Source organism: Cariama cristata, unplaced genomic scaffold, assembly GCF_000690535.1.
Source record: "Cariama cristata isolate BGI_N322 unplaced genomic scaffold, ASM69053v1 scaffold30660, whole genome shotgun sequence".
In the NCBI taxonomy this organism is placed as follows: Eukaryota; Metazoa; Chordata; class Aves; order Cariamiformes; family Cariamidae; genus Cariama; species Cariama cristata.
Window position 1 is genome coordinate 1,251 of NW_009596848.1, and position 11,355 is coordinate 12,605.

At 54.9% G+C, this 11,355-nt stretch overlaps 1 protein-coding gene across 1 annotated transcript in view; it reads right to left on the bottom strand.

Moving 5' to 3' along the window:
- Positions 1–2,545: 2,545 nt before the first annotated feature.
- Positions 2,546–11,355, bottom strand: part of ANKRD52 (ankyrin repeat domain 52) — a 17,040-nt gene continuing 8,230 nt past the window's right edge. The window contains 17 exon segments of the mRNA XM_009707705.1: positions 2,546–2,625; positions 2,628–2,786; positions 3,449–3,540; positions 3,793–3,875; positions 4,377–4,459; positions 4,677–4,822; positions 5,018–5,101; positions 5,976–6,063; positions 6,710–6,929; positions 7,175–7,292; positions 7,441–7,528; positions 7,974–8,175; positions 8,633–8,704; positions 9,360–9,471; positions 9,799–9,876; positions 10,070–10,210; positions 10,529–10,597. Of these exon segments, the coding sequence (XP_009706007.1) occupies positions 2,546–2,625; positions 2,628–2,786; positions 3,449–3,540; positions 3,793–3,875; positions 4,377–4,459; positions 4,677–4,822; positions 5,018–5,101; positions 5,976–6,063; positions 6,710–6,929; positions 7,175–7,292; positions 7,441–7,528; positions 7,974–8,175; positions 8,633–8,704; positions 9,360–9,471; positions 9,799–9,876; positions 10,070–10,210; positions 10,529–10,597 (1,915 nt within the window).

Genomic DNA, 11,355 nt, shown 5'->3' on the forward strand with positions numbered 1-11,355 from the left:
CAAGAGGCGAGTGCGGACTCGACAGCAATGTAAACAAATCTCTTTTTCCAGTTCTCCTCTGTAGAATACTGAAAAGGATCTTCAAAAAGGATCTTTTTATTCAAGTTTCGTGAGTTTATTCTGGTTCCGAACTGAGGTATTCGGTGCAGAAAGATTAACACTTTCTTTCAAGCTAGAGAGTTGGGGGGAGTGAGGAGAAGGAAAAGCAATCGGCTGGGGACAAGATCCTATGCCGGCACCACAGGCGGGGACCCGCTGGCCTAGCAAGACGCTGCCTTGCCAAAAGCCGGGCAGAGGGGGATCGCGGTCCAAAAAGGGAAGATCCCTCTGGAGCAGCCAGAGGAGCCCTGCCTGTCAGACACCCCCGGCCCCCACAGCCCGGGGACTGGAGCCCTCCGGGGACCAGAGCCCTCCAGGGCCCAGGCTGACCACCGCTCCTGCTCCGAGATCTCACCGAGGACAGATTTCTCGAGTGCTTTGCTGAACAAAGTGCAGGTTGGTAACGGGACGGGGAGACCGAGCCGGTGTCGAGCAGGAGCAACGGGAAGCCCCCAGCCCCGCTCCCCTCTGGGAAAAACTCCTACGTGAAACATGAAGAAAATGTGCTTATCACCCAAAGGCCAAGACTGAAACTTCATATTTGGTTCTAAGAGTTTGGCTTTGGTAAAAGAAAGAAACAGTGCAAGGGGACCCTCCCCGCGGGCTGCCAGCAGCACCCTCGCCCGCCGGGGCCTGCCAGCAGCCCCCTCGCCCGCCGGGAGCCTCCCCCAGGAACTCCGACACCCGCTCCACACCACAACCTAAACCTGACAAACACCACCCTAACAGGAGCCACCTTCATTTAGAAACTATTTTTAAAAAAGAAAAAAAGACGTAATACCTTATTTTGGTTACAGAAATGCTTTTTCTCTCTGAAACGCTGGGCAGAAGAGCCGCAGCGCAAGGCTCGCGCGGTCCCATCACAGTCTCACCAGCACCTCGGTGGCCACCGAGGACTCGGGGGGAGAGAGGGATCCTTCTCTCCCCGCTCCCATCCTGGAGGGATCACGCTGGGACACCCCCGGGATGGCCACGGGCGGGAACCTCGGCCCCAGCCCCACGCTCCCTGCTTTCGGCACGGCTGCGGAGGGAAAGGAGGTCGGGGGAGAAGACGGTTCCCGAAATGCTTGTTGCCCTGTCAGCCCATTCTCATTCTCTGCATCCCAGTCTTTGGCTTTGAACAGACTCGTGATATGGAGAAAGAGTATTGTTTTTCGCATACGATACTGTTACAGTAATTCAGAAGGAAAAAAAAAAACAAAACAAAACAACCAACGGAAAAAAACAGTGCAATGTTCTTGAATGCTTCAAATCTGCATTATAAATATGATTTCTAAAATTAAAAAAAGAAAACCCCAAACAAAAAACAATGATCTCACATACACGCACACTAATAAACCTGCCAAGATGCTGCATTAGAAAAATAAACACAGACTTACTTAGGGTTTTGAATAAGGACTTTGAAGTGCATTTTTTTCCTTATTAAAAGGCTAAAACTTTCAGATTTTTTTTTACGGTTTTTGTTGGTTTTTTAAAGGTAAATGCTTGTTTCTTTATAAATAACTTTTTCCTTTTGTAAAAAAAAAAAAGCAACACTGACTCTCACATGGAAATGGCCATGCAAAACAGAGAATGAAAATTCAAAAAAGAATCGTTTCTTAGGATCCGACATTTTGCCAAGGAAAAAAAAAAACAACCAACCAACCAACAGAATCCCTAAAGTGCCTGGTGTGGGGAGGGAGGCTCCAGCAGCGCATCCGCAGCCAGCCGACCGCGGGGTTGGGCAGCAGCACCCGTTTTTGCATATAAATGACAGCTGCCAAAAGGATATTTTAGTGTCCCAGGTACAGTAGATCTTGATTCAAGTGTTTGTATTGGAATCGAAGGATGAGCGTGAGAAAAAAAGTGATTGCGAGAGAGGAGCAGTTACAGTGGCACTTGGCCAGGAGCTAACACCCACCCCAGCGCTTGCAGGACCCGCCAATTCCCAAAGACTCCCACCCCCACATCCCACCAAGAGTTCAGGCTTCCCCGTCCCGGAGCGGGGGCTCGGGGCAGCCCCGAGGGCGTCCCGGAGGCGAGGCAGGGCAGGAGGCTGGCATGGGGCACTGGGAAATGCCGGAACCAATTTCAACCCACCCCAAAGGCTGGGGGACAAACCCCCTTTCCTTCTGCAGGCCAGCGGATGGTGGCACCTGCTGGCCGGGCAAAGCCCTAACACCGCAGCATCCGTCTCCTGCCCTGCCATCAGAGGGGTGCAAGCACGTGCTGACAGGGAGAGGATCGAGAAGGGGCAGGGGAGGGGAACGGCACTGCCAGCTGCTCATTAAAGCGATTAACAGCTTTGGCACCGCGCTGGCAATACAGCGAGAAGAGGAAGCTCTGAACTCTTGGCCTATCCGGCCACGCTAGAAGGCCTGCCCAGTCTTGTTCTCCTTTAAAGTGCCCTATATTTATAGAATTTCTAAATAAATATAATAAGATATTAGGTCACCCATAGTTTAAGCTACTCCGAGTAACAGCCGTCCAAGCCGATGGCATTGTGCCGGTCCTTGCTGTAGGGGCAGGGGCTGCCGTTTGGGAGGCGCAGGCGGCGGTTTTGGCTGCAATGCCGCAGTTCTTGAGGAGGTTGAAGCTGAAAGAGCTGATGGCGTCTTTAGGTGGGAAAGGCTTCATGGTGGAGAGGATAAGTGCCAGGCAGTCGGCAACGTCCTTGTTGGGGGCGCATGCCAAGGCTGGGGTATGACCTAGAACAAAGCCAGGGGTGAAGAACCGCCCTGGACGGTTGCCTTCCCCGGGGAACGCTTCGTCTAGGGCAATTTCCCCCCCTGTGCTGAGGGGCTAGGACATCTATTCGTCTTCATCTCAAAAGACCCTGCTTCTGGGCACGGGCAATCCCTGCAACTGCAGCAATCACTTTGAAGTGTGCCAGGATCAGCAGCGGATGAATAAAAAGCCTTAGAAGCCCTGGCAGCATGGCAGACACAATGATGTTTTTCACAACTTGAAGGTATTCCAGCAGAGCAAGAACTCTGCTGGGAGAAAAAGCTTCTGGCCACAACCACCAGTTTCTGCCAACTTGCAAGTGAGTCAACAGCTTATTGCTGGCTCAGGCTGGGCCGGTTTTGTGCCCGGTAGGAGAGCCAGACAGCCACCAGAAGGTGCATGGGGGGGTTAAAGATGTATTTCAAACACCTGTGGGACCTGGAAATGCTTTTACAGGGGATCGCAGGGTGCTAATGTCCTCACCCACGCTGTTCCCGCGATGCCATGAGCTGAGAACGTGCTGCTCAGCTGTGGAAAGGATGTGGAAAACCTTCCGATCCCGGTTGAGCACTTCCACAGGCAGCCCTCGTCCCCCAGGGACATCACACTGAACCCTCCCCAGGCACCCACGAGGAACACGCACCTTCTTCATCCACAGCCAGCACAGTGGCACCTCTGCTGAGCAGGGCCTGGACAACGGAGGCCAGCCCGTTCCGAGCTGCAATGTGGAGCGGCCTGGAGGGAGAGGGAAAGGCAGCGTTAACCCGGCAGCGGAGCCGCCCGCCTTTAACACCTTGTGCTAAAACAAGGGGCCCATGAGCGGCTTCAAGGGCAGACACTTGGCTGTTCCTGAGCTTACCCGCTTGCACACTCACTGTTCGCAACAAGCAAGAGCGGAGCTCCTACCACCGCCCTTTTGCCAATGCATCACCCCCTCCCAGCAAAGCCCTGTTTTTCCCCACTGGCGCCAGCTGTCCAAATACTCACATCTGCAGAGCACTGTTACTTGCATTGATAAGGCCAAGGTCTTGGGTTGCCCCCAGGATCAACAAGGCACACTTTTCATGACCCTGGAAAGGAGACCAGACTGTTTATAGTGCACAAGAAGGAAAGCAGGAGCAGTGGAGGTGACCTAGCACTGTCCGAGTCGAACACAATTCCCTGCGATACGGAAACGTTCTCTAAACCTGACCTTCCGCAACAGTTCACCACTTTGGCAGGGCCTGAGAAGACAAGATGCTGTCTCCTCCATCTCCTCTGCAGCATCTCCTTTGCGTGGACACACTGATCACAAGCCTCCTGCTCCCACCACGCCCCAGGAAGCACACAGAACTCAGAGATGGTGGCCCCACGAAAAATACAGATGGGTCTGTCCTACAACCTAAGCTGTTCAAAACTGAACCAGGAGCGCCTATACGGGTCAAGCCAGGTAAGCAGGCAGGCAGAGCAATCCCAGGGCCCTCGCCTCTGCTCTGGTAGGGCAGTAGTAGGTGGACAACCCCTCTCATTAATGTGGCAAGGCTGAAGGTGACGGTGACTGCAATCTCGGCTGTGAGCGGCCGTCTCCCTACCTTGCTGCAGGCCAGGTGAAGAGCTGTGTTCTTGTTGACATCCAGCACAGTTATATTTGCTTTTGCTTGGTACACCAGGAACTCTGAAATGAGGATGGACAGACGCTGTTGAGAAGCAGCAGCACAGAGCCTGGCAATGTGGGGCAGTGGCCGTGTGCTGAGGGGGCAGGAGTGGGGCAGCTGTCCATCCCAGCATGCCAACGAGGAGAGGGACAGCCCGGCTCCCATGGGACCCGGTTACGGAGGAGGCACAGGGAAGCTTGCACCCCATACTGGGGAAAGCGGCTGCCAGCCACGTACCGACTGCTGCAATGTGCCCGTTCTCAGAAGCCATCATGAGGGGAGTCCTCCCCAGCTTGTCAGTCATGTCCACCTCGGCTTGGTGGCGCAGAAGCAGCTGTAAACCATGGATGTTGTCTGCAAAGGCAGCAGCGTGAAGGGGTGTCCTGGGAAGACAAGAGAGCAGATAAAGAGGAGGGCACAGCACCCACCCCAGCAAGACCGCTGAGGCCTACACACATGTTTGGGGACGTCAGAGTCCCTTTGTGCCATGGATTTCATGTGGAAATCACTGCAGGAGTCACAGCCACCACCCAGCAGCACTGGGGAGCGGGTGACAAGAGGGACAAGTCTGCACTCACCTTCCTTTGGCATCTCTGCTATTAACAATCTTGGCACCTAATGCTTCCACCAGCATTTCGGCAGTGCCATCCTGGTTGTTAATTCTGCGGCGGGGATGAGAAGGAAAGTTAGAACAAGACTAAACAGCATTACCATGTCTGCAGTGGTAGCGAGCAGCACGCTCCTGGGGTTCAGATGCGAACAGCAGCTGGTGTGGAGTTGTTTAGGGTAAAACACCCCTTTAACCTTCTTGGTGCTACTGAAGGAAACACAGTACCATGCCAGACAACAGCCTTGCCCATCCCTCTGCTACTACAGATCCCAGGGACACACCAGGCCCACCCCAGGCAGAACGTGGCAATGCCTCCACCTTGCTCATCCCTCCACAGTTGCCCAGGGCAGCACACTCCTTCCTCTGCCAGCTGCAGAGCCAAGGAATCACTGTCAGCCCCAAACCCCTCTGTGTCCAGTGGGACCCCACGGATCAAGCTCACACTGTCCCAGATGCCTCTGAAGAAGAAGGTTTGGGACAACAAGGAGCCCTTTCCGACCGGAGCCCACCTCCAAAGCCTCGTGGGGAGCCTGGCAATTTCCTGAGATGCTCCATAACCAAAGAGCAGAGATGAGCCACCTCAGAGGGCTGGCAAGAGCTGAACCACCAGCCCTTGGCAGCTCCATCGGCTTCACCGAGCTGAAAGCCTGCTGGCATGGGAGTCTGGTACGTGACAACCCTGGCTGTGCTGTGCAAAGTCAACAAGACAGCTGCTCCCCAAGGACCTCCAGCAGTCCAGCAACTGCCCCCCTGCCACAAAGGAGCTGGGACGAGCAGGTGGTACCACCCTGAAGAGTTGCTGCTGCCCGAGAAAGAGCCCTTGGTGAGAAAGGCAGAGTTTGGAGCTCCTCCACTCAGACCACGTATCCCCTCTCCCACGTCACCTGGCTGGGAAGAACCCAGGGCAGGTCCCAGACGCCACTTACACTGCACAGTGCAATGGAGTAAAGGGGTTTCCTTCTAGGTACGCGAACGGATTGTGTTCAAGTAACAATTCAAGACAATCTTCATGCCCTGTGAGGAGAGAGGGACAGAAATACATCAGTACCCAGACTGCGGCTCCTCACCAGTAACAGAGCAAGAAGGGACTGAAGGCCCCTCTGGCTCTCCCGACACCCAAAGAGCCGGAGGCCCCAGAGGCTGCATAGGACCAGCGACACCAAAGTACCCAAATAAACCTGTTCCCCAGCACAGAGGCAGTGGTTTTGTTTCCTAAAGAGGCAGCAAAGGTGCTGCACTTCAGGAGGTTTCCACTTCCACATCATCTCCTGCAGGACTTCACAGCCACATTGCTAGCTTCCCTTTGAAATGCTGAGACATCCCTTCCTGTTGCCATATCAGTCCCATCACTCCCTGCAGCCAGGGTGATGGCCAAGTAATCCCATAAATCCAGCAGTCCTGGAGGAAGCAGCCTCAGCTCTTCTAGAGTAGCTGTTTTCACATTTCATTCCTTTTTTAAGGATCTTGGCACGGGGAGAAGAACTCCCTTCCTCCCTTCCAGATTTGTGACGTCCTTTCCACCAGGCTGAACTCACTGTTGGGCTGACAGCTTCCAAAGCAGCAGGGGACAGAGGGATAACCTGGCTCCTCCTGGCTCCCTCCTCCCCATCAATAGCCAGGGCAGAACAGAGGTGGGCAGGGGCCCAGCCCAGGTCCTTACCACTGTATGAAGCCCAGTGCATCGGTGAGTAACCGCTGTAGTCCACCACAGAGTCCAGAGGGTCAGTAGAGAGGGCTGCCTGCAGCAGGGTCCTCAGGATTTCTAAGTGCCCGCATGCTGATGCAAAGTGGATCGGGGTCCGGCCTTTGAAATCCCGACACAGAACGAAGGCATCGTGGTCCAGCAGAGCAGCCAGGCAGTCCTCACAGCCCGTCACAGCCTGTGGCCAGGAAAGAGGACCGGGAGGTGAGATCTCACCCTTCAACCATTTAGTAACAGAGCTATCTGCTTCTTCCACAGCTTCCTGCTCAAATGCTGCATCTCAGGAAGGGAAAATGGGCTCTTTCACCAAGAAATTTTGCAACAAAAGAAACCACCTGCTTGCCCTCCAAGCAGCCTCCGCACAGGAGGACGAGCAGAAGCTGCAGGGCTCCAGGCCCGCCCCAGTCCCAGAGATGCACTCACCCCTCGGTGCAGGGCGGTCCTTCCCCTCTTGTCTGCGGCATCAGCTGTGGATCCCTTCTCCAGCAGGAGGTGGACACAGTCAACGTGGCCATTCATGATCGCCAGCATCAGTGGGGTTCTGTGAGGGGAAGAGGCAGCAGGGAGTAAAGTGGGCTTGGAAATCAGCTGGGTTCGAGTACTGCCCTCTCTCCCCTGCCCCAGCCACCCTGTAAGGGGTCTGACCCTGTGTCATGCAGATCCCAAGAGAAACATGCAGACAAACTCACTGGCCGTGGATGTCCATGACGTCAGTGATGTCTGCCCGCTCCCCGCTGTCTATCAGGAGGTGCAGAGAATCAGTGTTCCCATTGGCAGCTGGAGACAACGCAGGAGGAAAGGAAGGGTCACACACACGTACAGATGGGTCCCCTCCTTCCAGCCACCGCAGCAAACCAAAGGAAGGGGCTCCTGCCCAGCAGCCAGGCACACGTGGCTGAGCAAATTCGTTATGTGGTTGCTAGGCTACAGGATTGATTAGCACGTGCACAGGCTGAGCCGAAGACACGTGTTTTGCAGAAGCTGCTGGTGTCTTCTCTCCCACCCGCTGCTAAGCCACTTGGACCCTCAGCTCCTGCTGGCACATCACAGCAGGCTGCACTGGCCCCATCCTGCCTCTAAGCATCACCCTACACCACACCCCCTTCCCTCTCCCCACACAGCAGCCGGCTGAACGGGCATCCTCGGCAGCGGTGGCACCGACGGCTGGAAGGGCTCTGGACCCACTCCCTCGCCACCCCCAGCCCCGTCTGCCCTCCATCACCTGCAGCGTGGAGAGGGGTCCACTTCCTCTTCCTCTCCTTCACCAGAGCGGACGCGCCGTGGCTGGTGAGCACCTCCACGCACTCCGTGGAGCCTCTCTCCGTGGCAAGGTACAGCGCCGTCCGCCCCTTGTGGTCCCGCACGTCGAGGTTCACGAGGGTTTCGGCAAGTGTCTTCAGGGCTTCACAGTGACCATTATAGGCCTGAGGAGAAAGCAGACCACATTAAAGCAGAGCCTGGAGAGGCTGCACCCAGAAGACCCCTTCCCGGGGCAATTCCTGCCCCCTGGGTCGCTCCAGCCAGATGGGCTCCTGCCCGGCCACTGCCTCCCGTTTGCACTTGGTCCCATGCAAAACTCTTGCCCACTCCCACCCCTGCCCACACTCAGACAAGGGAGATGGTTCCAAACAGCAGCAATCAGAAAGCTGTGGAAAGAGCAAGGATTTTAACATACAAATCAAAAGGACTTTGATCAACGGCCTGTGGGGAAAGCCGCTCCCCAGCCATCAGTGCCGTTCCTCCTCTGCCCGGCTCAGCACCGACAGCTGCAGGGACCCAGCCCGTGCTGGCTGGCAGCAGGTACCTCTCCAGGACACAGCATGAACCCCGCACGGAGTCGAGTGCCCTCCACAACCCTGGGGTTGGGCCAGATGTACTTACAGCTAAGTGCAAAGGGCTGACTGGAATGGTGCTTTCCACATCCTCCAGGCAGTTAAAAGACATTTCCAGGAGCTGCAACAGCAACAACACAAAACCATAACCGACCCTGGACTCATAGAGGCTTCAACAGACACCCTGTCCACCAGCAGGCTGCAGAGGGGTTAGAAAACCTGCTCATCTGCTTTAGAATGATCTGAATTTCAGGACGGAATCTTCCTTAACCTGGCTTTGGGCTCTGCATAGTCCCTGCTATCTCGAAGCCTCCCCACTACTCATATGATTTCCTGTGCCCACACAGCTGCAAGCTTACCCTGTAACAACGCAGGCACTTCAGACCGAGTTACAAGGCAATTTCTGTACTGTAAGAGCTCTTCTTGGCGCAGGTCTCCAGGCTTCCTTTTAAAAGCCCAACCTTGCTTTATTGCCAGGGGTTTAAGCAAGACATCCATATGTCCCGCTGTGCCGGATAACAAAGCTCTGTTCTCTCAGGTATCTCACTCGGGCCCAGGTCTTTCCTCTGTGGTATTCCCAGCACAACACCTCAAGAGTCCCCACGCTTTTTAATCAAACCCATCTCCCTTCCTCCTGGACAAACCCTGACACCGTAGCGCCTACAAAACACACAGTGCTTTAGCCACACCTGGACACCATAGGGCTTGACATGTTCCTTAGTGGGGGCTTCCCCCCTTCTCCTGGCAGCACAGAGGGTTTTCTCCAGCTCACTCACCAGTTCAAGGTTCTGCCTGTTGCCATACGCAGCTGCATAGTGGACAGCGGTATATCCCTGCTTGTCCCGAAGGGATGGGTCAGCACCATTATCCAGCAAGAACTCTAAACAACTGCAAGGAGCAAGAGAAAGGGGAGATCAAGAAAAACGGGAGATTGGAAAGGCAGAGCTTTGCAGGGAACCCCCCTGATTTATCTCAGAGCAGATGTTGTATGAATCCCCTCAAGACACAGAGCGCATGCAAAGCCCACTGGAAGCGAGGAGCAGGAAGCGACGGCCAGGTTTGCCTCAAGAATCACATCAGCAGATGTTTCCTTCGAGGCATCACTGCTCAATTCAGCGGAAGCAGAAGCAAGGTATTCCTAGTGACTGCATGCAGGGGTCCGGAGAAGGGGTAAACAACAAACAACTGCCAGATGGGGCTACGGCGCGGACTCACAAGAATGCCTCCTTCAGCCTGGACTCCTTCAGTGGCTCCTCATCAGTGTCATGGCTGTTTCCTGAATGAGTCTCTGCTCTGAAAGGTCAGAGACCTGCATCAGTTTGCTGATTACCCCCTCCTACCCACATTCCTCAAAGCGCTCCCCTCTTCACAAACCACTGAGCACCGGCTGCAGGGAGGTGGCCAGGGAACAGCAGAGCATCCCCATCCAGCAATGTGCCATCATCTCCAGCCCCAGCAGCGAGGAGCGCGGGCCCGAGACACTCACCTCCTGTACGTGTCCGAAGCAGCAGCATAGTGTAAGGGGGTACAGCCTTTACAGTCAGCCTCGTTAATACTGGCTCCTGCTGTGACCAGTGTCACCGTACACTGATAGCTGCCGTTGGCAGCTGCGTAGTGCAGTGGAGTCCTGGGAAGGAGGGAAAGGAGAAGGGGGCTTAGCGGCACTGCCTGTCGCAGATGGAGAAACTCGCCTGGCAGCAAGGCAGGACCCAGGGAGCCAGCCAGCACCCTGCTGCTGAGCTGCGCCCTGCTCTGGCTCAGGGTTTGGGTCGGCAGCTCCTTCTGAAGAGCCAGAGCTGGACCCCTTGGGGGGAGAGGGGGTGAAGGAAGCAGCTTTAGACACCAAATGCAGCACAGGTCTTAGGAATGTCCCAACCCAAACCCAGGCTCGGTGCGCTCCAGCTGTTTCAGGGCTGGAGGAATCTCCATTGCAAGGGCTACTTACCTTCCAAATTTATCTCTCCTCCTCAAGTCAGCACCGCTGCTCAACAGCAAATTAAGACATTCAACATTCCTACAGGAGGTAGGGAAATGAGTTAGACACAGATCAGAGGGGACCACAGCAGGAACACAAACTCCTCCTAGTTGCAGACAAGACAGATAGGTTTCTCAGCCGCACAGCCTGGACGTATCAAAGCTCAATTCAGTCGGTCATCTTTGGGCAGCATACGAGCCGCAGCCATGGCTGGATGCTGCATACACAAAGCTCTTCCCTGCTCTCCAGTGAAATAACCCTTCATGCTTCCTGCCTTACCAGTACTACCCTGCACTGCACGGAGCTCTCAAACAACCAGGCAATTATAGAGAGACATTAGCCACGGCGTTAGCGCAGCTGCCGCACTGGATTTGAAGCTACAAAAAAGATGTAGGATTTCTGGCTTCTGCGTCAGTGCATTGTTCCTGCTGCTCAGGCAGGGCAACAGTGCTGCAATGCCGAAGGACGGCTCCGTGACTGGCTCTCAAGCATCACACAGACATAACAAAACCGAGGCCCTTGATGGGACTCTACACCTCTGCCGTATCGCTACAGCTACATTCACTCTCAAGGCTCTGCATGAAATCAAACACCCTGGCAAACAATACGAGGCATTTACACAGCTAACTAAATCCCTGCTGCTTTTCAGGCAACAGCTTGTGAGCCCTTTACAAACCCCCAGCCAAGGAAACATTTTAGCCCCATTTTAAAGTAGGGTAAACAGCCACGGAGGGGAGCGACCAGGATGAGTCACAGCATCAGCAGCAGAACAGGGCCCGAAGGTTTCCGTTTTCATT